Source organism: Nansenia antarctica (genome assembly GCF_963989245.1).
Source record: "Nansenia antarctica genome assembly, chromosome: 10".
In the NCBI taxonomy this organism is placed as follows: Eukaryota; Metazoa; Chordata; class Actinopteri; order Argentiniformes; family Microstomatidae; genus Nansenia; species Nansenia antarctica.
Window position 1 is genome coordinate 8,919,493 of NC_137680.1, and position 26,787 is coordinate 8,946,279.

At 40.5% G+C, this 26,787-nt stretch overlaps 2 protein-coding genes across 2 annotated transcripts in view; both read left to right on the forward strand.

Annotated features, from left to right (window-relative positions):
• Positions 1 to 26,787, forward strand: part of LOC308166379 (chromobox protein homolog 3-like) — a gene marked incomplete at its 3' end in the record, with an annotated part of 245,305 nt that overhangs the window by 19,672 nt on the left and 198,846 nt on the right. The window lies entirely within an intron of this gene.
• LOC308166193 (collagen alpha-1(VI) chain-like) lies at positions 771 to 24,844 on the forward strand (the record flags this gene model as incomplete). Its single annotated transcript, XM_080540459.1, has 35 exons — positions 771 to 786; positions 1,034 to 1,163; positions 4,069 to 4,275; positions 4,510 to 4,666; positions 5,317 to 5,430; positions 5,681 to 5,701; positions 8,049 to 8,069; positions 8,202 to 8,246; positions 9,470 to 9,523; positions 10,171 to 10,215; positions 11,077 to 11,103; positions 11,230 to 11,256; positions 11,584 to 11,628; positions 12,671 to 12,724; positions 13,439 to 13,501; positions 13,622 to 13,684; positions 13,955 to 14,008; positions 14,199 to 14,234; positions 14,469 to 14,531; positions 14,854 to 14,916; positions 16,928 to 16,990; positions 17,127 to 17,189; positions 18,028 to 18,078; positions 18,208 to 18,243; positions 18,681 to 18,743; positions 19,397 to 19,462; positions 19,563 to 19,598; positions 20,326 to 20,362; positions 20,743 to 20,751; positions 21,352 to 21,485; positions 22,068 to 22,174; positions 22,499 to 22,682; positions 22,807 to 22,978; positions 23,797 to 23,826; positions 24,240 to 24,844. 35 exons carry the CDS (start codon positions 771 to 773, stop codon positions 24,842 to 24,844), a joined length of 2,961 nt encoding a protein of 986 aa, XP_080396585.1.

Sequence of the window (26,787 nt, forward strand, 5' to 3'; positions counted from 1 at the left end):
GTTTCCTTCTCACGGGCAAACTCCACAAAAGGTCTTATCAGCGACATTTTTATGGTTGCGAAACGTCTGCCTCTGAGGTAAGAATAGTATTCTTAACCACTTCGTACCGCAAACCAACCTCCAAGGATGAAGCAGCCACCCACCACCTTATGAGCGTTACCTGTTAGTTTGCATTGCAGCAAAAATATGAATCAACCTCGGTCTCCCGAAACTGGGGTACTAAGGCTATTTGCCTACTCACATCAAAACCGTGTAAATCGTTCCATCTTGGCAGGTTCTAATTCTACTTCACGTAGATTTCCAGCCAGTGATTGTACTCAGCTTGGCACTGTCTGTCTATCTGTAACCGGGCCAGAGGCGACAATCATTACCTGGAGCGGAAAGCGCAGGGCAAAAAGGGTAATATCGAGGCAAGGTAGCAGGGGTCTTGTCGTCCCCCGCAAAAACAACGTCAACCTCCTGTCCCTTTTCTTTTTCTATTCTGCTTAACAAACAATATGCATCATCTATTTGAGTTTGTCCACAGAATTTAGTTGGGTCCACAGGCTGCTTTTTAAACATCTTATTTTAGTCACACTTCTGATCAAGCTGCACAAAGAATAACAATTGTGATTTCTTTTGTTGTTTCTTAACATTTAGATTGTTAGGTTTTGCTTATAATTAATAATTAATAACTAGATTACACCATAGTATAATGTTATTGTATTATACTTCTTAAAAGATGCTGTGTACTACAGTTCAGGTACATGCAATACATGTTTTACTTGATAATGGCAGTGAATCTGGGTAATACTTTCAATAATTATATTTAATAATGTCAATTACAACTTATTATACCAATAACTTAAAATTGGCATGAAAAATAAATAAATTATTATAATATAGAGTATAACATGTACACATACTGTACTGTCTAATAATATAACATGAGAGCTATAGGGTTACAATAATAGCTGTAGCATTTTGTAACACTGGCCAGGAATCGTAACTTTATAATCACTGTATCATGTCCTTATCTCCCATTTTGCCATAGACTGCCCAGTTGACGTATACATCATCCTGGACACCTCAGAGAGTGTTGCCCTGAGAGCCAAGCCCTATGGGGCCTTCGTGGAGCAGATCAAACAGTTTGCCCTGGACTTTGTAGATCAACTCAACAGCAGGTGTGTGACCCCTCTGTTATGCAGTTTTGGTGACACTTTGTTTTATGGTCCACTATTTATCTGTATTTGCTGAGAAGGTACATGGTGAAACGGTAATTGCATTACAGTGTATTAGGAGAGACTTTTTTTTATTGTTCATTCATCACAATACACACCACCAGGCACTTATTGATACCAGGCAATGTATAATCTGTTATCAGCTATCACACAGTACCCATTGCTATCATCACACACCTTTAAACACCAGGTAAATACCATTGGAAACAGGGTAAATGTAAAATAGTGTCATCACAATGGTCTTGCCTGTCTCCTGTTGGTAATGAACCAGCAGTGGGTAACCTGGTGAGGTGCAAAGAGAAATGCCTTATTCTACTGATGGAAGCCAATTGAAGATGATTTGTTGAATTGGGTGTGTTACTCGTTGGCTGGCCTGGAACTGAAGCTTGCGACCACACCACCAGCCCTTGCAATATTTTCTGAAGATTGACCATGATGTTGCCTGTTTTTCTGGGGCGACCAGCCAAATGCTTGTGATTGACTGATGCTAATTATTATGTATGAAAAGATAAACGTGTTCAACTCTCTTTTCTTGTCATGCAGTGTCCGTTATGAGAGCAACAATGTTGGTTGTCATTAACTGTCATGGCATGTTATGACGCGCATTCCATTCTTGCCACAAGATGTTTGGGCAGTGCAGTGGGTGTTGTGTTACCCTTGATAGTGAGTGAACTCACCCTTCTTTCACCCCTCAGCCTGCAACTCAGGCCACCAATGTCATTCCTCCTACTTCAGAGGCATCCGTACAATGTCTCATTCGATAAACAACTCACTTTCAATTAAATTAAATTCTAATATTTTATGGGGAATCCTATTAGTAGGAGGAAGGGGTCTCTCCAAAGCTGAAATTTGCGTCAGGCACACCACGGGAGATAGACACACGACAAAGTTTATCCTTTGGATCGGTGTGAGCAAGCTTTTGGCATGATTGATCCTGAAGCCTAGGATGAGCAGGTGCGACATCAGGATTGTTGTGGGCTCTGCTGCTGATCCGAGTTGTCTGCACATATCAACCAGTTGTCCAAATAAGTGAGGACCCTCAAGCCTTTTTACTGGAGGGAAGCTAGGGCCACTTTGACATACTATGTGATTGTCTGTGAGGCCAGAGATAGACTGAATGGTAAGGTTAGGTATTCGTAAGTTGGGCCCTGGTAGGCAAACCTCAGAAATCTCCTGTTTGCAGGACAAACTGATGGTGAAATACGCAGCTCTATCACTCTGCCAGTAGTCTTAGCAGAACACTTGAGAGTCCTGGGGCCTCATTTATAAAGCTTTAGTATGCCCAAAAACGTGCATACACAACTTTGACGCACATTTTTGGATTTATAAAAAAAACTACTTGGCCTGAAAATGTGCGCTCCTCCACGCACACTGGGACCCATGTGTACGCACAGAAACTGGAGAAATTAGCAACTGCGAAATTAGCAACCTTCTCCGCTGGCAGAAGGATGAAATTGGAGAAATGCTTTGAAATTGCTACCATTGTGTAACATTAATCGAAATACTATGGACTATGAAAACCTTAAGCACTATGCACTATGCATAAGCCTTTATAGGCCGGGCTGGGGAAGGGTCAGTCATGCAAAGCGCTCCCGGCATTTTCCAGGAATGATTGAATAGGGTTTCAGCGAATAGGGTATGCAGGGGTGCATATCCCATAGCGAGATATCGAACTGAGTCGACTGGACAACAACGTTTGGTAAGTGCATCTTAAGAGCATCGTAAGAGCAGAGGGGAACATGCATTAAATATAAATCTTTAATACAGTAGGCAGACTTTACAAGGATTATACCGCTGTTGCAACGGTAGGTTACCTCAATGCTACTGCTGCAGCAGACACGATTTGTAAAGAAGTGTGAAGTGCTGGTGAAAGCCACCGCAAGGTGGTGACGAGCTGTGAAGGATGTTTGAAAAGATGTCTCCTCTATTTGGCAAAGTCAAGCTGATTAAATACCAGATCAGCTAATGACTTGTTGTTAGTCATCAAACATTCTCTCTAAGGTCTAACGTATGTTAAGTATGTTGCCATGTTACACTCCAGTTAGAGAGATAACATAATTAAAACATTTTTTTACACAGTACAACATAAACCTGTATTGTAACAAACACCAATAGCAGACTTCCTGTGAAGCCAGTTGTCCCATCACATTAGGGTACCCTGAAATAGGGGGAGTATGCATAAAAACTGTTGTAATTTCTGAATGGTTAAAGCAATACACAAACACCCTCTAATAAAAGCTGAGAATCTCCACTTTAACCTACATTTTTTATTTCAAATCCAAACTTTCGGAGTGTAGAACCAAAAGAACAATGTCTCTGTGGGTGGAAGAGTGTGTTGCCATGGTCCATAATAACATCTGCCTGATATCAGGGTGTAATGAGCGGGACGGCATATACCTGGGTTTTGGCAGGAAGTCTCTGCACAGTGATGTTTTATGATTTTCAAACAATCATAAGTGAGGCTTTGACTGATCCTACTGCCTATGTCATCATACTTTTACCTAAAATGAATACACACATTCGGTATTGCAATATGCCACATTTAGCTTTCTGTGCTGACATGAGCTGTAGGTAAATTATATGCACATTGCACACTCTACGGCTGGTTCCCCAGACACAGATTAAAGCCTAGTCCTACACTACAATGTATCTTAATGTATTGTAATCTACAATGTATCCTACACTACAAATGTATGGACATTTTATACTCATGTTATTTAACCCAGGATGAGGCTCAATCTGGATCTGTATGTGCACATCCATGAAATGCACTGTGCTTTGTCTTTACACACACACACACACACACACACACACACACACACACACACACACACACACACACACAAAGGTACTACCGCTGCGACCGTAACCTCACATGGAATGTGGGAGTGCTGCACTACAGTGATGAGGTGAAGGTGATGAAGGAACTGACCAGCACTAAGGAGGCCACTGGTAGAGCCCAGCTCAAGAGAGCCATAAAGGACATCCACTACATTGGCAAGGGCACCCACACCGACTGTGCCATCTCTGTGGCAACTGGGCAGCTCATGACAGGGTGAGCACATTGGTCATTGGATTGAGTAATGTATCTATCTATCTATTTTTCTATCTATCTATTTATTTATTTATTTATCTGCATGGATGCCTGGGGTTGGTGTTAGGGTTATCACAAAGGACTCCTCCACAAAGGCATGTGTGTGAAATAATTGCATACTCAACAATTATACATGAAATGGGTCTTATTTGAGGCACATTTTTCTTTTTCTTTCTTTCTTCAATTCTACTTTAGCTCTCCTCACCATGGTAACAAGTACATGGTGGTGGTTACCGACGGGCACCCGTTGGACGGCTACAAGGAGCCATGTGGCGGTGTGGCCTATGCTGTGTCTGAGGCCAGGGCCATGGACATCCGCATCTTCAGTGTGGCCATCACACCCCATCATCTGGTAACTCGTTTGAAACGTCTGAGAAATGCACTGTTGTGTTTTCAATATTGAAGCAGACTTTAAACATCTTCTTCTCCAAAGCTGCTTTAGTGGATGGGCATGACATTTGGTATACATGATCTATGGACAAATGTCTGTCCATGTAAAATGTTTGATTAGATTAGCAAAAATAACATGTCTTCTATAAGCCAAAACATTTTTAATAGTGGCACCATGTGGTCAAACACAACCATAGTTTGGTAGTGATGCACCACACCATGTCTGATTTCTAAGTAATAGGAAACAACCTCACGTAAGTTAATTGAAAACAGAAAATGCGGGAGAAAGACCAACGTTGCTAGAGGTTTAAGTAATTTTAATTAATAAAATAATATTTTTTTTTGCCATTTAGCAGACGCTTTTAATCCAAAGCGATTTACAATTACGAATTACAGGGACATTCCCCCTGGAGTAACTGAGGGCTAAGTGCCTTACTCAAGGGCACACTAGCAGTGGTGTGGCTTCAGGCGGGATTTGAACTCACAACCTTCCGATCACAAGTCCAACTCACTATCCACTAGACCACCACTACCCTCATAAGTGGTATGATATAAAGTTATTTCTGATTCTGATATTTCTCTCACTCTTTCTCTCTCTCTCTCTCTCGACAGGATAACAGACTAGGTTCCATAGCAACAGATGTGCATCACAGGCACAACCTATCAGCCAACAGTGAGGACCCACAGGTCGTCAAGAACACCATCAACACCATTGTGTCTACCATGGTGAGTGTCACATGACATCTGCAGGAAGTCACTTTTGAAGGTGCAATATGTAACATGCAAGCTTCCTAATGGTTGTAATGACTATGTTTAATCGGTAGCATTCAGGGAAGGAGAACATATTTAATTTACTAGTTTTGGTCTACCTGTATGTCTATCCCTCATGTATACAGTATGTCCTTACTATAAGCTTCATATATCTATGCTAACACGGTTCTTAATCAAACCTCTGTATCTTATATTTTTTCTGTAGTACAACGATTCCGAACAATTGGTGAGTCTTGCAGAATTTTATGTTTGTAATCAAACAAACAGCATACCATAAACAGCCCATGCAAGAAAACAATTATTCATACAGTATAGAGTGCCCTGCATAAGTAAAGCATTTCTTTTCTTCTTTTGGCTCCATATGCTCCAAAAGTTTGGATTTGAAATCAAACAATTACTATGAGGGTAAAGTAGAAATTCTAAGCTATTATTTTAGAGTATTTGTGTACATACTGGTGTATCCATTTAGAAATTACAACACTTTTCATACACTTGTATACACAGTCCCCTATTTTAGGGAAAAGTTATGGGACAATTGGATTGAGTGTTTCTGATAAGTCTGGTGTGTTCCATCATCATTTGTGCAGACATAAGAGAGCTGTCAATGTCTAGTATTGATTCTAGGCTTTCCGTTTGCCTTTGGAGTCTGTCAACATGAGGACTAAAGAGGTATCAATGAAAGTCAAGGAAGCCATTATTAGGCAAACTTTTTTTTTAATCAGAAACATAGCAAAGACCTTAGGCTTGCCAAAATCAACAGTTTAGAACATCATAAGAAACAATAAAAAGCACTGGTGAGCTCAGCAATTGCAAACAGGCTGGTAGGCCAAGGACGACTTCTAGAGTGGACGACCAAAGAATGCTCACCATAATAAAGACCTGAAAAGGAACACTCTCCAGGAGGCTGGTATGAATGTGTCTACCATTCGTTGAATATGTCAGCAGCAGAACTAGAGGCTCCACTGCAAGATGCAAACCACTAGTTATCTTCAAAAAGGATGGTCAGGTTACAGTTGGCAAAAAAGTACCTAAAAAGCCTGCAGGTCTGGAAAAAGGTCTTGCGGACAGATAAGATGAGCCAGAGTGATTTCAAGTGGAACGTTAAGAGAAAAAAGGAACTGCCCAGGATTTACAGCATACCACCCCATCTGTGAAACATGGTAGAGGGGGGTGTGATTTGGCGTACAGCTGCCACAAACACTTGTCTTAATTTATGCTGTAACTGGTATGTATTCTGAAGATTACAGAATGATGATTACAGCCATGATGGTGCTTTATCAAACAGTAAGACAATGACCCAAAACATTTATTTATTTTATTTTATTTGATCTTTATTTAACCAGATAAAATCAGTTGAGAACAAATTCTAAATTTTCAATGATGATCTGGCCAAGAGGCCCTGGCAAGAATCAAAACAAACATATAAACAGAAATTCTCAGGGTCAACATCAAACAATACATACAATACATGAGAACGGCAAAGATAGTGAAGAATAAATAAATAAAAACAAATAGAAACAAAGTCAACTAACTTGTGTGTGAAAAGAGAACGGTGTGTGTGTGTGTATGTGGGGGGGGGCGGCAATCAGCAGGAACAACAGGCAACTATGACCTGCTGAAGTTTATGTTTGAAAATGGTAAGTGATGTGAGTGCTGTGAGTTTGAGTGTGTTCTGTGGTCCAATCGTTTGCTGCCGCAAAACTGAAGTAGTTGCGGCCGAAAACAGTGCAGGGTTTTGGGATGGTGAGCTTGATGAGATCCCTAGACCTTGAGTGGTAACTGTTGTGAGAGAAGTGCAGGAGAGATGAGAGGTAGAGAGGTGTTTTTCCCAGGATTCCCAGGATCCCAGGAACATACTGCCAAACAGGAGCAACGAGGGAATTCTCCAAAACGTGGAAGCTTCTCATTTTCTGATAACGTTTAGGCGAAAAGACTCAAAACGACTGAACATGGCTGCAGTACAAGCCTGGCATAGCATCACCAGAGAAGACTCTCAGTGTGTGGTGGGGACAATGACAAAAAGACTTCAGGCAGTTATTGCATGCAAAGTATTGTTGACCATAATGAACATGATTTCTCAATTTAGACATTGTATACATCTGTCCCATTACTTTTGGGTCCCTGAAATAGGGGGACTATGTATAAAAAGAGTTAGGATTTCGAAATGGTGAAACCAATATGTACACAAATGCCATCAAATAAAAGCTGAGAATATACGTATATAGACTTTATAGTGATTGTTTGATTTAAAATCTAAACGTTTGGAATATAGCCAAAAGAGCATAAAATGCTTCACTGTCCCATTACTTACACAGAACACTGTAATCTGTTGACAAAAGGGTTTCAAAAGGCCTTTTTTTGCACATCAATAACTGAGCTAATATTATATGCTATTCAAGTTATGGAAGCATTTACAGTTATTCTACTCCACATATTGTACCACACTATTTATTGTGCATTACTTCCATTTGTCACAATTATGTTTTCATGTTGTTATTAGCTCAATCAATATGAGTCAAATCTTTCAATGCAATGCATAATTATTATTGATTCATTGTGTTATTTATTTTCAGTGTTGTGGATTTGAGTGCAAGGTAAGCCTGATCTTGATGCAATAGACTAATATCTTGCATTTTTAAATATTATTTATATCTTATTATTTTGTATTATTAATCTGACCCCAATTAAATCAAAACATTTTCTCATTCTGTTTTTTTCATCTGCAGGCTCCCATAGGTCTCCAAGGCACTCCTGGTGATGGCGGGGAAGCAGTAAGACAATCTCCTTTTCCTTTGAGTGAAAACAGAATGATATTGAGTAAACATAACATGCCTGATGTAGCTTGATTTGGGGAATACATCAGAACTTCCTACAGTAAGCCAGTGTTTATAAGGTTCAGACTGCCATCCCAACGGCAGTCTACCTCAGTGTCTTTGTTGCAGCAGACACAAGTAGTGAAGACGTGTGACGTTAGTATTATTTACTGACAGTGCTGAAATTATTGGTGTTCCCTCCAACATTAGTGCATTGATTACCTTAGAGTTCCCACAGCGCGTGCTTAGTGCAAAGGCCAAGCACACTGATAACAGTCACTGTCATGCGCATTGACTGAGGTTTCTTGAGTACAGTAGGTCAAAGTTAGAAATAGGTTCATGGTTAAGCTACGGTAGTAGTGAGTCAACTTGATTTTTTCTGATATTTGTTGGTTTTTAAGGTGCATTCTATCTTGTGCTTGTCCAGTCATACAAATGACATAAATCATAACTAGCTGCAACCCGTCTTACAGATGGTCAGAAATCATTGGATCTGATTGCTTTAACCCAATGTTGTCAGGCTAACTTGTATTTTATACAGTAAGACCATGGCATTACCACTACGTTGGACAGGAGCAGTGGTAATGAACAACCCTCCATATTAGATTATCATTCTAAGAATAGCCTACAGTTTTCCATCCCGTCATCCCAATTTTCCAATAGGCAATAGGATCTTACATGTGGGCTTAAGATAATATGATCAGAGCTTCCATCATAGGCCTAGTGCTTCTTTTACAGTACATATATATATATATCTACCATATATCATACCTCCAGAATAAAAGTCTGAACCTTTTTTTCTGAATAAAAGTTAAAAAAAAAATCAGACTTTTATTCTGAAAAAAAAATAATCAGACTTTTATTCAGATTTTTTTTTCCTGACTTTTATTCTGGAGGTATGATATATGGCAGATATATATAGGCTATAAATACATACAGGTGGAAAAGCTTTTTTAAAGGCATTTCTAACGAACTCCAAAGTAGCCCAAGGACACCCCAGGCACTGTAAAGACACACAAGTTATATACAGTTATACATATGCCGTTATTAACATTAAATGGAACAACATTGGTCAGTATTGGGCATCTTGGTTATTTTATTCCTTTATTTCTTAGTCTTTATCCTTTTTACTTAGGATTAGGGTTAGGGTTTTTAAAAAAGTGTGCTTGTTCTTTTTCCAGGGATCTCCAGGGCGACAAGGGATTGCAGGGAAACCTGGAAGTTCGGGAGTAAAGGTGGGCTTTATAAAATGGTGACACAGCCTGGCTGAGCTATGCATGAGGTTCCTGGATCTAATACAGTTTTGGAGTCTATTTTCAACAAATTGTATCGGAGGCATACATAGCTGCTTATCTAGGCAAATGTTATCGACAAAACCCCCAATATCAAATCCACCTGTACTGCGTAGTGTAATACGTGTTAAATCAGGATGAAAGCTCTAATTAAAAATCTCAAATGGATGATATACTTGAAGATGCTATGGCCACTAGTCAAAACATCTGCACTCACAAACGTGTGCACACCTCCCCATAACCATGAGCAAAAGTTTATTTTGCAACGGTTTGTTGGCCTTTAAACTGACTGTGTGCCTAATGAGATACAAAGTAAATGATCATATGAGCCATACAAACAACACAGGGTCTTAATAAATGACAGAGATGTAAGTTCCCAATGTAGATTTGGTGTGAGACACAGTAGCAGAATATGAGCATGAAATAGCATGAATAAGAAATTACTTTGAACATCATGTTGATCATGACTTTCTCTCTCAGTGGCATAAATATGAAATGTGTTTGGACATCATGTTGATCATGTCTCTCTCTCAATAGCCTGAATATGAAATGACTTTGGACATCATGTTAATCATGTCTTTCTCTCTCAGGGAACAGCAGGTGACCAGGGACCTCCAGGACACAGGGGAGAAAAGGTCAGAGTCATAATTAACCTTGAATCTATAGCCTATGATGCTGGCTTTAGTGGAGGTCATTTGAAATTATGCTCTCGTGATGAGTAGCCCTGCCTGAGACAGGATGTCCTCTTGGTTTAAAGGGATGTTACATTTCAATATTAGTGATCAGCAAACTTTATCATACTTGTTATCATACTTTTGAAGTCGTCCTTCGCACATTTTGAGAAACAAAAAACAAATTCCATTTACCCTTCAGGATATCAACAAGTAATGGTTGTTTCACATTCACATTTATTTAACAGCTAGTTCACCCTGAAGGGGGTTTCAACACCCTTGCATTTTGGAACGCTCATTTAATGTTTTGTGCATGTGAAATACAGCCCAGAGTTAACGCACCAACAACAGGATAGCAGCGAACAATCTAGCAATTCTAATGTTGTGTTTCTGAACTAGAATACCAAGTAGGCTAAATAATGAATAAATAGGCATATGTGATTTGCTGAGGGGATTCCTTTTTTCAATGGTGTTAACATCAGATGACGATTTTGCGGATTTTGAGATACATTGGAAACTGACTAGGAGGGACCAAATGCCATAATGGAATAATGCTCCCAATACATGAGGCACAGAAGTGCTTTTGAATTGCCTAGAAGTTGCTAAAATAAAAATAAAAGTTTTACACTTGATTACAGTTATTAGGCTTAATACCCAGAGGACAGGTAACACTTATACAATTACAAGCCCATACCAATGCCATGATAAGGAACTGATCATTTTCAGAATATTTAACAATAATAGCTTATAAGCGGCTTATTAACACTATTTCATTATGCTTTACATTGTATCTCTTACCGGTTGTATCACTCTCTTTCTTTAAAGGGGGACCGTGGTTCTACTGGGGACAGAGTAAGATAGCATCCCTCTCACTGTCATTTGACTGATAGTAATTCACGTATAACCTTCGTACTACAGTTAACTATATAGAATGATCAGCTGTCAAAGTCTTTGTTCTTTCTTTTGCTCACGCTATAGGGGCCAAGAGGATCTTCTGGACAAAAGGTGTGTTGTCTATCTTATGCTATATCAAATCATTGATTATTTAGATATGCCATTTAGCAGAAGCATTATATACTGTATGTATCACTCACTCACTCACCTACTCACTCACTCACTCACTCACTCACTCACTCACTCACATTTTATATTCAATTCACATGATCATCTACTAAATTCAAAATGCAATGCACTCAAAAGCTGTAGTGAGATAATAATAATAATAATAATAATAATAATAATAATATCTTAGATTTGTATAGCGCCTTTCTCAAACCCAAGGACGAGAGATGGACTTCTCTGTTGATTTATTCTATTGTTTCTCTGTCCCAGGGTGACAGAGGAGTGGATGGAGTGGACGGGAAGGATGGCGTCGTGGTTCGTTCTTTACCTTTCCCTTAACACATGGCACACTCATTCATATGAATTTAACACGGACATCGCTCTGTAAACCTACAAACAACATGAAAACAAGATAATCAAGACCTTTTAATTAATTAAATACTGGCAATTAACATCATATTAAACATACACACTCATATTCCAAAATGATTAAAGAGTTTGGGAAAACAAGTTGAGAATGAATTACAATGTATTGTCTGCAGTCTTAGCTTGTTCTATCTCTGCTAGTGGCTATTTTGCGGTAATCACATAACATAGGGCATTGGTAATAATGAGAATATGGAGAAATATTGCATCATGACCAAACATCATGTCATTATTCAAACAAGGGGGATAGTATGCACACAACTCAACAAAAATAATCCAGGCGCTGACAAGTGACAACAGTAGAGAAATGAGGAGAGATCGACTGGTTGCTGCTCCTGTAATGTGTCGTTTATTAGGACACTTACAGGATATTAGGACATTAGGATACTTATTATGAATTTAGTAGGCAGTTTGCAGTATATAGTCATTTAGTATGCAGTATGCTAGTATACCATTTCGAACACAGCCCCAGTCTCCCCTATAACACTTTCAGGAAAAATTTCAATGAAAATTCAGCCTCATTTTAATCTTTTTCAAGCTACATACAGTACATCAAAGATTTTTTCCAAACTGTACAATACTCTAAACATTTAATAGATGGGATGGTGCTTGTCCAAAATAAGTTTAAAACTGCTACAGCAGTTACATTGTGTTTGTTGTGTAGAAAATGTATTTTATGCCACAAGGGAAGGTAGATAGATATACAGCCAAGAAAATATATAACGAGACGGAAGACCTTACATTTTTGTGCAGACTATGACTCTATTCCCCTCTGACAAACATAATACGTTTTTATTTATACATTTTATTAGTTGCCATGTTCCGACACTGTCAGTTAACGCATGACACTCAGTAGATTTTTTTACTCTCTCTGTATCTCTATCTCTCTCTTTATTTTCTCCCCTCTCTCTCTCGCTCACTCTCTCTGTAGGGTGACCATGGTGTTGTAGGACTGCCTGGTTGTAATGGAGATGAGGGGGCAGAGGTAAGTTCCTAGAATAAGGTGTAGGTTCATATGACCGAGCTATCTACTCTATTCTACTCTATCTCTGGGCTCTTGTCAAAGACTACACCAGACTTGAGATGTGAAAGGCGAAGGAGACATTAACCCCCCTGATGTTCAACATTCTCAGTTGCGGTAATTCCATGTTAGGAAGTTAGGCTGTAAGCAGCATCACAAGGGGAGGTCTTTTTTCCCAGCATGCTTTCTCTTAGGCCAAATCACTTTACAGCAGCTGTATTTGTTCTGAATCAGAATCAGAATCAGAATCAGAAGACTTTATTGCCATGACATGTAAACATGTTAGGCATTTGGTTTGGGACAGTGGAGCACGGTTTACAGCAGGACAGGTGCAAGACAGGACAAGACAGTGCAAACCAAATATAAGAAGTGCAAGATCAAGTGTTCAAGTGTTCATGTCCAGACAGTCCAAAGCTCTGTGGGTGGGGGGTGGAGGGAGGGTAGATAGATAGGGGTCAGGTCAGGTCAGGGGGGGGGGGGCAGCAGCATATAGGAGCTTCTGGCCTGGTTAAGGCCCTTAGCCATGGTATGATTAGGAGGAGAGGATGTGAGGGGTCTTTTATCTGGGAACCAACATGTCACATTTGGATAGAAAACATTGCTGTTCAGTATATCTAGATTATTCTTCTGCCAAATTTGAGGGGTAGTGTTTGTAACGGGTGCTCTTCTTTCTGATAGGGTGAGCCAGGACCTCTGGGACAGAAAGGAGACTCAGGGTCTTACGGTTTATCTGGACAAAAGGTAACCACACAACACCCTTACTTACATCCAGTATCTTGATTGTTCCATGTAGTATTGATGTGTGTGTGAGATTTAGTTTAAATGTCACGATGGAGTTGATGATTCTGTGTGTATGTATAGGGAGAAACAGGACCCCCTGGAGAGCCAGGCATTCCTGGAGTATCTGGAGGTACCGGAGCCAAGGTAATCAATCAATCAATCAATCAATCAATCAATCAATCAATCAATCAATCAATCAATCAATCAACCAACCAACCAACCAAGGTTCAAGGTTCAGGTTCACAACTTAACCTATTGTACTGTTGAATGTGTCTATGTTAATGTATTCCTGTCATGACATGCTTATTGTAAACTATTTTCTCATTGGTGTTTAAGAATCTTCAATCAATCAATTAATCAATCACAAGTAATAGAGGTTTCCTCTTTGACTGTATTTCTGCCCTCTGTCTAAAGGGAGAGCTTGGATCAAAGGGAGTGCGTGGAAATAAAGGTGACAGAGGAGATGATGTAAGTACTGTGTGTTACAATCCATCCGACTGCTTCCAAAATCATAGTCACAGACAGGTCCATGTCCATGCCTGTGATATTTTCGCAATAAAAAAAGCATAACTTGAAAAGCATGAAGAATATCCATGTGAAATGATATGAGTCAAATGAACAGATTAAAAAAAGTGTCCATCTGTGTCCATCTTCACAGGGGGACTTCGGCCCATCTGGAGCACCTGGCAAAGCGGTATGGATGTAAACGTTTTCAATCAGTGCAAATTATGAAGGAGAGCTATAATTAATCTACAAAATGACACAGGAATACATAACTCAATAGATTATTCTGGATTACACAGAATCATGACAGAGAGGATGCTGTAGGTCATTGTCTTTTTTTCCTCACTTTCCTAAAAGCACTATTGTTCTACTACTGAATCATGTTGGTGGAATATCTATTCCTCTCTCTCACACATCTCTCAAGGGTGAAAAAGGAGAGATGGGGCTCAGAGGACATGCAGGAGTACGCGGCACACAAGGGGATAAGGTACCCCTTCCGCCCACCCCCCTTCTGCCCCCACCCCCCTTCTGCCCCCACCCCCCTTCAGCCTTCCATCAGGCTTTGATTCACTCAAACATTGTCTTGTATCAAAACATGCAGAACTATTTATTTTTACACACTTATTGGTGTGTGTTGTATGTTTAATCGGTAGAGATCACAGAATGACAGCCCCTGAAATAGTCTATGCACCATTCATTTTGAAACCTCAGAATTTCTTCTCAGAATATCTTTCAAGCTGGAATGTTTTTGATGAGGGAAAAATTTGTCTGTTTTTACCAAATACAGTATAACGCTTTTATCCCTTCAGGGTGCCCCAGGCCCTGCTGGAGCGCAGGGTCATGAAGGCAGGCCAGGGGACGTGGGCTCACAGGTGAGTGTTCTCTTTCCATTATGTTACTGGACATCATTTGTTCTTTTGTCAGGTTAGCCAGGCACACCCTCCTGTAATCCGGACAATCTCACTTATACAAACTGTACATTGCTTCTCATGACCTCAGTACAGAGAAGTGATGAACAGGTTGTTGCTGTAATTCCTCAAGTGACTGAAAATACATGTTTTAAAAGGATGTTTTACATTAGTTCCTGGTTTGGCACTCACTGTGGTCATAGTTGTGTGGCCCAGACAGTTTTTAGTCATAGGCCTATGTTTACATATGTTGCTCCCTTTGATACTGTGTCATATTTTGGGCGCCATAGAGCTCCATTAATTCTGGAAATATGTCCAAAACACGTTGCAGACACTCCACTCTTATGACCGAACCCCTCTCTGAAGACTTTGGCTGTATTTTCTCTATGAAAGTCACTTTGTTACACTTTAGCATTGCATTTAGCATACACTGTTAGAATTTTCGTCATGGTAACAAAATGTTGAATGAATGAATGAATGAATGAATCGTTTAATGACCACACGACCTAGGTCGGTGGAATTTGTTTTCGGTACAGGTGGAAAGCTCAATACAGCAGTGTCAAAAAAAACATACACACATTGCACATAACTATCACATGGACATGTACACACATAACCACAAGACAAGAACATATTTACAATTTATAAAGTGCAGTACGTCTGTCAGGGTTAGTGCAGTGAGTCAGGTGTTGAGAGTCCTTATAGCAGAGGAGAAAAAACTGTTTTTGAAACGGGATGTTTTGGTGGCCAGGGATCGGTAGCGCCGTCCAAAGGGCAACAGTTGAAACAGGTGGTGAGCAGGGTGGGAGGGGTCAGAGATCATTTTATGTGCTCTATTAAAGTGGAAACAGCCAGTGGCGTAACAAGTCTGTACTGGGCCCTAATGCAAGATGGCCAGAGTGGGCCCTAGTCGCGCACACACACCGCAGCCACACTCACACACAGTTCAGCTCCCATTGGCTCCCACATAACTCAAACCCTGTATAGGCTACTGATTAATCTGCCCAGCGGAGCACCATAAAAACCAACGCAGATCATGAACATATTGGTGAAGGCGCACCACCCGCACATTGACAACAGTCAAATAAATAATATAAAATAAATATGAGCCGGCCCTCACGTTCACCTACAGGGAGGGTTGGCGGGAGCGCGCTAACATTAGCTGTAGCCGGAGGTATCGTCTTTTCCTCAGCTGTGTTTTTCTTGCAAAAGTTTTATGGAGCTTGATTTTTTTTCTGACATTCTTTCTTTTGCTTTTCTTTTCTGAAATCCACTTTGGTGTTTGGGCATCATTGTTTCTCTCTCAGTGATTGTTCTCTAGCTAGTTACGTTCTAGTAACGTTACGCACGTCATGTGTCAAACATAACCCCAAATTCCTCCGCGCTCTTTGTACATTTTTGAACATCAGATCACCCAGCATTAATCCTTATATACATTTAATTTAGAAATGTAACATTGAGGTATTAGTATATATTAGAATCAGTTTATATTGTAGAGACTCTGTGCTTGAGATCTTATCATGAATATGATACGATAGTTCGAGGGCTGTGGGCCCCACATTACTCTGGGCCCTAATGCAGCTGCATTACCTGCATGTATGGTAGTTACGCCACTGGAAACAGCATAGTGTTATGAACTCCACAAGCCAGCCTCCTGTTAAAGCTACGTTTGTCTAGTCAACAGGGCTTCGGCTGCCTAGTAGGTATCTAAACTAGCCTACATGTATGGTTTGACTTGATTATGAAGACTGTGTTGGATAGGATGTAGTGTTGTAAGCCTATAAGCTCAGACGTATGGCCTGTTTCATTAGTTCCATATCTTAACGATCCTCTAAGGTGGTTTTATTACAGTATAGGATATGGTGGATATTGGTGTGACTATGGTGATATACTCAATACTGAACTGATCCACCAGTCCATCCAGTTCATTTGATAATGGTCTAAGTATTCCGTTTTTCTCTCTCACCCTTGAAAGGGTGGAAGTGGAGTGTCTGGACTGAAGGGCTACCAAGGAGAGACAGGTTCCCGTGGACCTGAGGTAAGTTGGCAAGTCATTTCACAATCATCACATTGGTCATTTCACAACCATAACAGTTGTTCACATTGACAGCATATACATCATGTTCACAGAGGGCTCCTAGCATGTTGTGACCTCTGTCTGTTTTACTGCTCAGGGTGTGAAAGGCCCCAGCGGAGCCGCAGGAGCCCCTGGAGAAGCAGGGCCCATAGGGGACAGGGTGAGTGACCACGGGGTGGGAGAATGGTATAAAAATGTAAATGCAATGACACAACTGGCTAAAGTTGCTACTGTTTGTGTGTGTGTGTGTGTGTGTGTGTGTGTGTGTGTGCGTGCATGTGTGTATTTCTGAGATTATTGTAGGAACAAATCACAACAGTTATTTGGACGACCGGTGACACCATCTTACCAGGGGATCAATCCGCAAAACCTAGTGGCCTCTCTAGTCTCTTCGTAACATTGTCATTTTCACTTGTAATTCTCCCCAAAAAGACAGTTGTCAATGTAATTCCAATGGTGGAGTCGGTATTGTTCCAGGGGAGACTAGTGTTATACAATGACTTGCCTTGGCATGCCTGTCTTTCTGCATCATCAGCACACCTTGTTTTTGGCTTTACAGTCAATAATGAATTGGACTGTGTTCAGTTGCAAAGAGACTTGTAACTGGGCTAGACAATTATTACTCCCATTACTGGATTTCACTGCAGATTGTGCCGAGTACGTTGAATTAAAGCTGCATGTGCTTTAGAGGCAAAACGGAATTGAATTGTGCTCGTCAAAAACCTCCACAAGGCCTTTCAAACCACAAGAAGTGGATGGGTACGTATGCTAGCTGCAGTATTCAAAATACCCCTTAGATTATGTCTCACACCATTTATTTGAAATATTACAGGAATCATGGCCAACTTCTTACTTACGTTTTGCTTATGTGACAGTAAATGGAGCCCATACAGATTGTATACATTGGATATGTCAGGCCATTGCTACACTTTATGCTGTTCAGTTGTTAATCATGCTCATATTCTTTTCCTTCATTAATCTTTTGATTCTCTCTTCAGGGTGACGATGGGACACCGGGTAAAGGCCAACCTGGGTATGCTGGGTTCCAGGTTGGTAGTTTACCAGCCAAAGCGATGTGATCATTGTGATTATGACATTACATGACTTAGTTACATTCAAGTATCCAGTGAAATAATTTGCTACCTTGTTTGCTCTTCTATTTTTATTTTATTTTGTAGGGATACCCTGGTCTGAGGGGACCCGCAGGTCTTAAGGTAAGTCAGTCTGTCTTTCTTACTCACACACACATACTGTAGCTAATTCACTTGTTTAGCTTGTTTTGCTAGAGCAGCAAGGAATTAAGCATGCTTTGGCTTAAATGCCTCCTGGAATGTTCCAGCCCTCGGGCATGAAATGCGGTTGAGGGAAGCTAGGATCTAAGGAAAATGGCACAACAAAAGAGGGCAAATTCCCACTCTAACACTGTACAAGGAAGGGAGTGTGTGTGTCTTCTTTGGATGCTTTACGTGAAAATGTACAAACAATTGTTTACTTTTTCACGCACACACACACACACCCATAGTGAAGACTTAACTATCTTGCCTAACTCCCTGATTGGCTGAATAAACAAGTAAAGCATTTATGTGGGATGCATTCCAACTCATTTCACTTTGTGAATGACAGTCGTCTGTCTTTTGCCCCTCTATGATAGGGTATCAGGGGCTTCCCAGGCCTGAAGGGGGACATCGGCCTGCCAGGTGACCGTGGTGATGATGTAAGCCTCTCCACAGCTATGCAAATCACTTTGTTGTAATACATGGTTAAATACAACAGAGAAATATGGGGCAAATATGTAGGTCATGGCAGTGATTACAGACGGCTTCGACCTACATCTATCCATCTGTCTGCCTCTCTATCTGTCTTTCTTTTCTTACATTTAATAATTTGGACTCTCCAATACTGCTGTCAGCCACAGCACCAAAGAGTATTAGCAGGCTTGTTATATGTTCCCTTTACATTAATGATAGCCATATCTAACATGGCTAATGCCTTTCTTATCTTTGCTCTTTCATGCAAAATCTTTCCTCAGAACGAATGATCGTCCTCCCTTGTTTGGCAGGTGGATTTGTGATGTCATGTACTTTCTCAAGGTAGAAAAGATGAGATACACATTGCAGGGATGAACTGGGAGGTTTAGTGCAGTGTGGCAGCCTTTCATTTCTTACGTGGAACGTCTAACAATGCCTCTTACTTCTTAAACATGGCTTTGTATTATATATGAGAAGTACTCTGTGAACTGTTATTTATTATGTTTTTTTGTTGTTGTTTTCACTGTTTTGTCTGTGTGCTTATGTCTGTTGCGTACTGTAATGTCTCTGAAAACTAAATAAAAAACACATTGAGTAAAAAAATAAAATCTTTCCCCAGAACGCCCGGCCAGGTCAAGGAGGCCCTCAGGGGCCAAAAGGATACCCCGGCTTGGCAGGAGAGAATGTAAGTCCCACAATACCAGCAACGTCAATTCAAATTTCTAACTAAATCCCCTGTTTTTTCTGTTTCCGTCTGATTCATGACTTTCCTGTTCAATGTGTAGGGTTCTCCTGGGCCAGTGGGTCACCCAGGGGCAGACGTGAGTACCTCTTCTGGGTGGGGGGGTTGTGGATGAGGGGGGGCCCTCAGGGTATCTCTCTTTAGACAGTAGAAATGCAGTTAGGAAAAAAGAGGAGAGGGATGATGGGGAATACTGCACCCCTGGTGTTAGAGCACATGTTGCACTGTTGGGTTTGTTAACGCTAAGCCAAAACACCTGCAGAAGTGGGACTCTTCTGGGACGTTATCTTAAAACTAGAACAGCCTACTACGGTATAAGAGCCTCTTTACAATGCTAAGCTGCTATTTACACACAACGCCCACTAGTTGGCCGCTTGTAAATTAGCCTGCCTCCTCCACAGAAAAAAATGCAAAATAGCTTATCCTGATGTCAAATGTTCTGACTTTTATTATGAAAACTTTGTTGAAAAACAATGACACACTCGTTAGTCAATTAACACAGCTTGTTTTGTGAGCCTGCTAACACTGTAAAGTAGTGTTGTAGTTAACTAGGTGGTAGTGGGGATTACTCACCGAATCCATTGCATTGCAATATTTTGTCTTGACTAGAGAGTGTGTCATTGATTTTCAACAATGTTGAACAATTTGAATTAATACCAATGTCTGGTCTAAATTTCATGTGAATAGCTGCAATGGAAATATGTTGAATTAATTAACTTATTTCCCCCACTGTACATGTTCTGCAGTATCTTTATACTAGGGATCTGGAATGCAATGGTTAATAGATGTCTTTCCCTGTCTCATAGGAGTGTGAGATCCTAGAGGTCCTTCAGAAACTGTGTTGTAAGTCCTGGAACATATACAGCACCCAGATACAGTACACGTTTATAATTCTACACATTATAGCCACATACTGGGCACATAAGAATAATCAAATATATCTTCATATACAACATGGTAAACAAAATATTCATACATAATATGCTTGCTGGTAAATAAGAGAGACCAATCCAAGAATGTACTTTACAACAGAGAGCAAAGGGAAAATGTGCAGATTGTAATGTTGTGTACTGTAGAGTAGGCTATACACATTTTCCACACGCACACGCACACACACACTATAGGAGTTGTGGCTGATGTGGCATTATGTCATACTGTATAGTAGTTGTTCACATTAAATATTTAAAATTTTATTTTTATGTATCTATGTCTTTCTCTTACAGCGTGCTGTGGTAAGTTTCAGGACCTTCCGAAAGTGTTCAGCAGCAACCTTGTCAAATGCCATAATTTAAATGCTTGGATTTTAACTAAATAAATAAATAACTAAACGAACTAAATAAATAATGATATATTACTCTGCACTAGCACCAGTAAGTCTGTATTTGAAATAGTCAAATACACTAATAGTATTGATATTCTGATATAATGTATGCCTTGAATTAACACAGCCACTGACGTTCATAGTATATTTATTTGCTGTTTTTTTCATCTATTTTAGAGGCATATACAGTGGATGTAATTATCAAAACATGTTGAACCTACCTCTTGGTGCACTGCTTCCTCCCCCCTTTCTCTCCTTTCCACACTTACCTACTTAACACACACACACACACACACACACACACACACACACACACACACACACACACACACACACACACACACACACACACACACACACACACACACACACACACACACACACACACACACACACACACACACACACACACACACACACACACACACACACACACACACACACACACACACACACACACACACACACACACACACACACACACACACACACACACACCTTATGTTCCCAGTGTGTGAGTGTGGGCCGGTGAAGCTTCTCTTTGTGCTGGACAGCTCAGAGAGCGTGGGGCTGCAGAATTTTACCCTAGAGAAAGAGTTTATAATTCGCGTCATCAACAAGATCACCAAGTTCAACAAGAACAAGGTGGGTGGATGTATGTCTAATCCTCTCTGGGTGGGGAAAAGCTCTGCGAAGCAACACCATCATGCCTTGCTGTCATATTTCAAGCCATCTAGAGAGTGAGTCTTATTCATTTATGTTTACTATGGCATTAAATCATGTTGACTATTGTATCCTTATTGTAAGGTAAGTGCTAACATAACTTTACAGGGTGATGTTACTACATTATTGTGTAATCTGTATACTGTATGTGAAGAGGAGAGCTTGCAAGTAAGAATTATACTTTACAGTCACACACTTCCTTATACTCTATTGTCATACATAATGTCAATTGAAACTTGAAACACTCCAGCATGACAGGTGGCAGTAAATCTTTGGCTTTGGCTTAACACTAATTTAAAACACAAAATACATCTTTGGGTCTTCAGAAAGGCAGTCTAAATGCAATGCATTATTATTTATTATTATTATTATTATTATTATTATGAAGAAGAAGCAGGCCCTTTAGGGGTTGTATATCATTCAGTGGTTCATACATGTCAAGTTGTAGTTGTGGACACTTAGTGACAGTTCTGGTATGGTTATTGCATGTGTGTGTATTTTCAGAACGAGCCGGGCTCTCGTGTTGGCGTAGTTCAGTACAGCCATGAGGGGACCCAGGAGCTGGTGTCTATGGATGACCCTAAAATCACCTCGCTGTCACAGCTAAAAAGGTCAGGAAATAAATGAACAATATGAAATAAACAATATTATAAAATATGTACAAATAGATAGGAGCATATAAACAGACACTCCTGTGACCTAATAATAATAAACACAGAAACTCTATCGGGATGTGTCAACTCATCATTAGAGATTACTCATCATTAGAGATTACCCATGTTAATAGATGACGGCGTCACAAAACTTGCTTATATATTCACTATACTCTTTTGCACTGTACTTTTCACATGCTGATAACATTTTACTCTGAATGATAATACTTACGGTACTTGATATCAATTGACTGACTTATAATTGGCACCCTCTGTCTGCAGTGCAGTGAAGAACATGCGCTGGATTGCAGGTGGCACCTATACAGGAGAGGCGCTCGATTTTGCTCGACGGGCATTCGGCAGCTCTCAACTCTCCCGTAAAGTGGCCATAGTCCTGACGGATGGACGGTCAGACACCCGGGACTCCAAACCACTCTCTTCCCTCTGCTCCGTGCCAAACTTAAAAGTAAGGGATAGCAAGGGGAGACAGGGCAATACGGAAAGAGAGAGCTGCATGGTGGCACAGGGGTTCAGAACTGTACTGTACATAGTATAATTTGAAACTTAGCAAAATGTACTCCATCTCACAGGTAGTGGGCATTGGCATTGGGGACATCTTCAGGCGGGCAGCTTATCACACCATGTTGGAAGAGATCACCTGTCTGGGCACAGCCACATCTGGTCTCTACCTGAAGATCACTGACCACTCACACCTACTGGAGGAATCCTTCTTCAACAATGTCACTGGTTACATCTGCCAAGGTAAGCGAGGCTAGGCCTCAAGGGCTACAACTGAGAAGATATTAGTATGGGCTCTGTCTGCCAACATCAGTTACATACAAGCAATACCTTATTTTTGTTGGCTACATCCAGGCTAACACTCACTTATACTGGCTAGGCCCAGGGCTTCATCTGCTAAGATGAGCTACAATATGGACATGCTAACCACCCTCATTTACAATGACTAATGCTAGCTGTGGGGCATGCCAGGGCCAATTGCTTTTCCACAGTCACTCCTGGGCTTCAATGGTGCCTACTCAGGACCTATTTAGTGTTTAAACACAACTCTACCCCCCTGGTCCTTACGAGGCTAAACAGGGAGTGTGCGGTTTAGATCAAGGGCTGAATATTCTTATCAACCAAGTGCTTTAGTTGGCTAGCAAACATTGTGGGTGGCAAGCATAATCCAAGCTGGCTGTACTAACGACACAATAAAACTGATTTGAATAGCTCCATTTACTTATAAAATTGCCATAAACTGCTTAAATGACCAGAACAACAATAACAATGCTTATTATGCTCACTTAATAAGTCCATTATCCTGAATCAATAGAGGATAAAACGCGATCCACATTTGTATGATTTTCAATTTAAAGACACATTCAAATAAGAAAATTACAAATTACTATGTAAGTGTCCTTGGGTATCATGCAAGGCACTGTTATTATCAGGGCATGATAATGATAATAATAATAATAATAATAATAATAATAATAATTGTAGTACTTTGGCACTGGTGTTATCTGTGTAGAGGCCAGTGCTTGCATCTAAGCGCTGTGCCATTTGTGTTGTGTTTTCAGATAAGAAGTGTCCAGATTACACCTGTCCAGGTAAGACAGCCCCTCTCCTTCAAGGAAAGTGAGTGAAGCACCAAGAAACACTGAAAATGATGTTGTATAGAGCATATACATTCTCATTACATTTCATAGGCAGGGTCATGATCTCTGGTCTCCTTAACTCCCTAACTGCCAAATAATTCTGTAATACTCACCACCTAGAGTACTTTATAAGTATTTGATGTGGTATTTACCTAGCAATAATACTTTCATTAGCTACAAAATTAAGCATCATTATGTGTGCATTTTTGGTGTTCTAGAAGGTTGACATTTGACTTTATTCACCTGCAGCACTAAATGTTTATAGAGTAGCAATGGGTAACAGCTTAACAGAACTGCTACTACAAAAGATGCCTTGAGAGAATTTACAACTAGTATTGTTCTAAAATTGTCCACTCTTCCCCCAGCCAACTTTCAGAAGGCCACTGACATTGTCTTCATGCTGGATGGTTCGTCCAGTGTGGGCCAGGCCAACTTCCAGAGGACCAGGCAATTTGTGGAGAAGTTTGCTACCTCGCTGCTGTCTCAGGATGTGGCAGGGTTCCTCCGCCTGTCTGTCATACAGTACAGTGACAACCAGCGGCAAAAAGTAGAAGTGCCCTTTACAAACCGAGCAGAGGCCGTGCTGGCAGGGCTAGTATCTATGCGCTATATGGACGGGGCCACCGATTTACCAGCCGCCCTTACCTTTCTCACCTCTACCATCCAGAGGGAGAGTATTCGTGGCGTCTCCAGGAAGGTGGTCATCTTCACAGACGGGAGGTCTGTGGCCACCGCCCGGGCTGCTATCCCCAGAACCTCTGCCGCTGCCATGGCACAGAACACACAGCTGCTGGCTGTCACTGTGGGCGAAGGCTTTGATGAGACTGGCGTATGCCAGCTGGTGACAGGCAAACCAGATGGGTTTGATTACCAGGTCGTTGACAGACATGTCCACCAGGTGGCACTGTACAGTGACCTTGTCAAACGGGTGGTCATGCAGAGTCTGGCTAGAAAGCTGTCTAAAATGTAATAACATCGTTTTCATATAGATGGTTTGTGATGTGAGCAGGCAAAGAACTAAGATGAGCTCTAGTGTAGTAGTTCGAGTAATAATCTCTGATCTAGTTTTCCTAAAAAAGAAAAGAAAACATATTTCTTGTCTTATGTACAGCTCTGAACACTAGTCATACCAAATTGACATCCATGGGTGCAATGTGATATTATATAATAAAATAACTTGTGAAAACCATGCACACCTTCTCCCTTGACTTTATCTAAATGCCTGTTTTAAACATAATTGCGTGGAAGTCTCCCAAGTCAGTGAGGTATGATTAACATCTGCTCCCAAATGGTCCATTTGCGCTCCCTCATCATAGCTCATCACGGTTAATCGAAACAGACTGTACAGTTGTGAATAGCTTATCAATTTCAACCATAATAGGTAGCATATGCATATAGACTGCAAGACAATAACAATTATTTGCATGATCAATGAGTGATTTCATGTGAATAGAAGCCAGCGTGTATCCAACCTCCGAAGAAGAGACACCTGTATCTCAGAATGCATTTTTTTCTCTGTAGAACTTGTTTTCAATGAGCAACCTATGATGCTCTAGAGTCTAGAGTCTCATGGGTCACCAACAGGCGGCCCGCCAAAGCTTTCCATCGGGCCCGCCGAATAGTCATGTTTTTACGGGTTTTTTTAACGTTTTTTTTTTTTTTTCGAAAATGAGGGAAATACCGTTTAGAACATATATCATAGATTCATATAGTTCTTACAATGCAGGAGGAGTCAGACCTACCTCATTCACAAAGCTGCAGCCTTGCTTCTGGTTGGGCACTAAATAGCAGTAGCGAAGCTGAAACTAATTCCCCTCTTTTATTAAATGGAATGCGGCAGACGTAGCGCTATTCTCATGCAAGAATGAGGACAAATTCATAGCTCTCATTTAACATTTCGTTGTATTTAATTTTTTCACATAGTACTCATAGGCCTATTTAACATTTCGTTTTATTTTATTTTTCACTCTTTGTTGCTCTTGTTTAACATTTCGTAACATTAACAGTGACTTAAATAACTAACTTCTCAGTCAGAAAATGAAAAAGATTAACATCACTTAAATAAAAAAAATAGCATGGCAAATGATAGGCCTTCATTGCCAGAAATGTTGTTTTCAAGTCGGTCAGTCAAACGTTCACCGCGGCATCCTGGTATCGCCTGGCATCTGTAGCCTATATCAAATAAAACGGTAATAACCAGGTCATTAAATTACACTTTAACAATGAATAAACCATGCCATTTAACATAGCAACAATAAAATCCTATGTCTGCAATGCTCACATTTTGTTAATGAGAGAACTAACATCTCCCCTCTGACGCCAACTTCTTAAAATCAGGCTGGAGGTCCTCGTGAATGGCTTCAGATTCCAGCACAAACTTGCGGAACAGGTGATGCTGCGTACTGGAAGTTCCTCTGATGAAGTTAATTATTTTCATTGTTTTGTCCATAACCTCTTTCAGATCCCCACTTAGTTTGGCACACAGCACGCCAAAATATCTTGATTGCCCCCTGGTGGCTGGTTGGATAATAGGTGTCAGGAGTCTGTTCACACTGATAATAGGCTAATAATCATTAATAACATTAATTTAGTAAGAAAATGAAAATATTAAACAGTAATATGCTAATAGTACTATATACAATAGTATGCCTAAATAAAATAATTATATATATACGTATATATATATATATATATCCATAACTAGGGTTCCACTCCATACCTAGGGTTCCACTCCATAACTAGGGTTCCACTCCAGAACTAGGGTTCCACTCCAGAACTAGGGTTCCACTCCAGAACTAGGGTTCCACTCTATAACTAGGGTTCCACTCTATAACTAGGGTTCCACTCCATAACTAGGGTTCCACTCCATAACTAGGGTTCCACTCTATAACTAGGGTTCCACTCCATAACTAG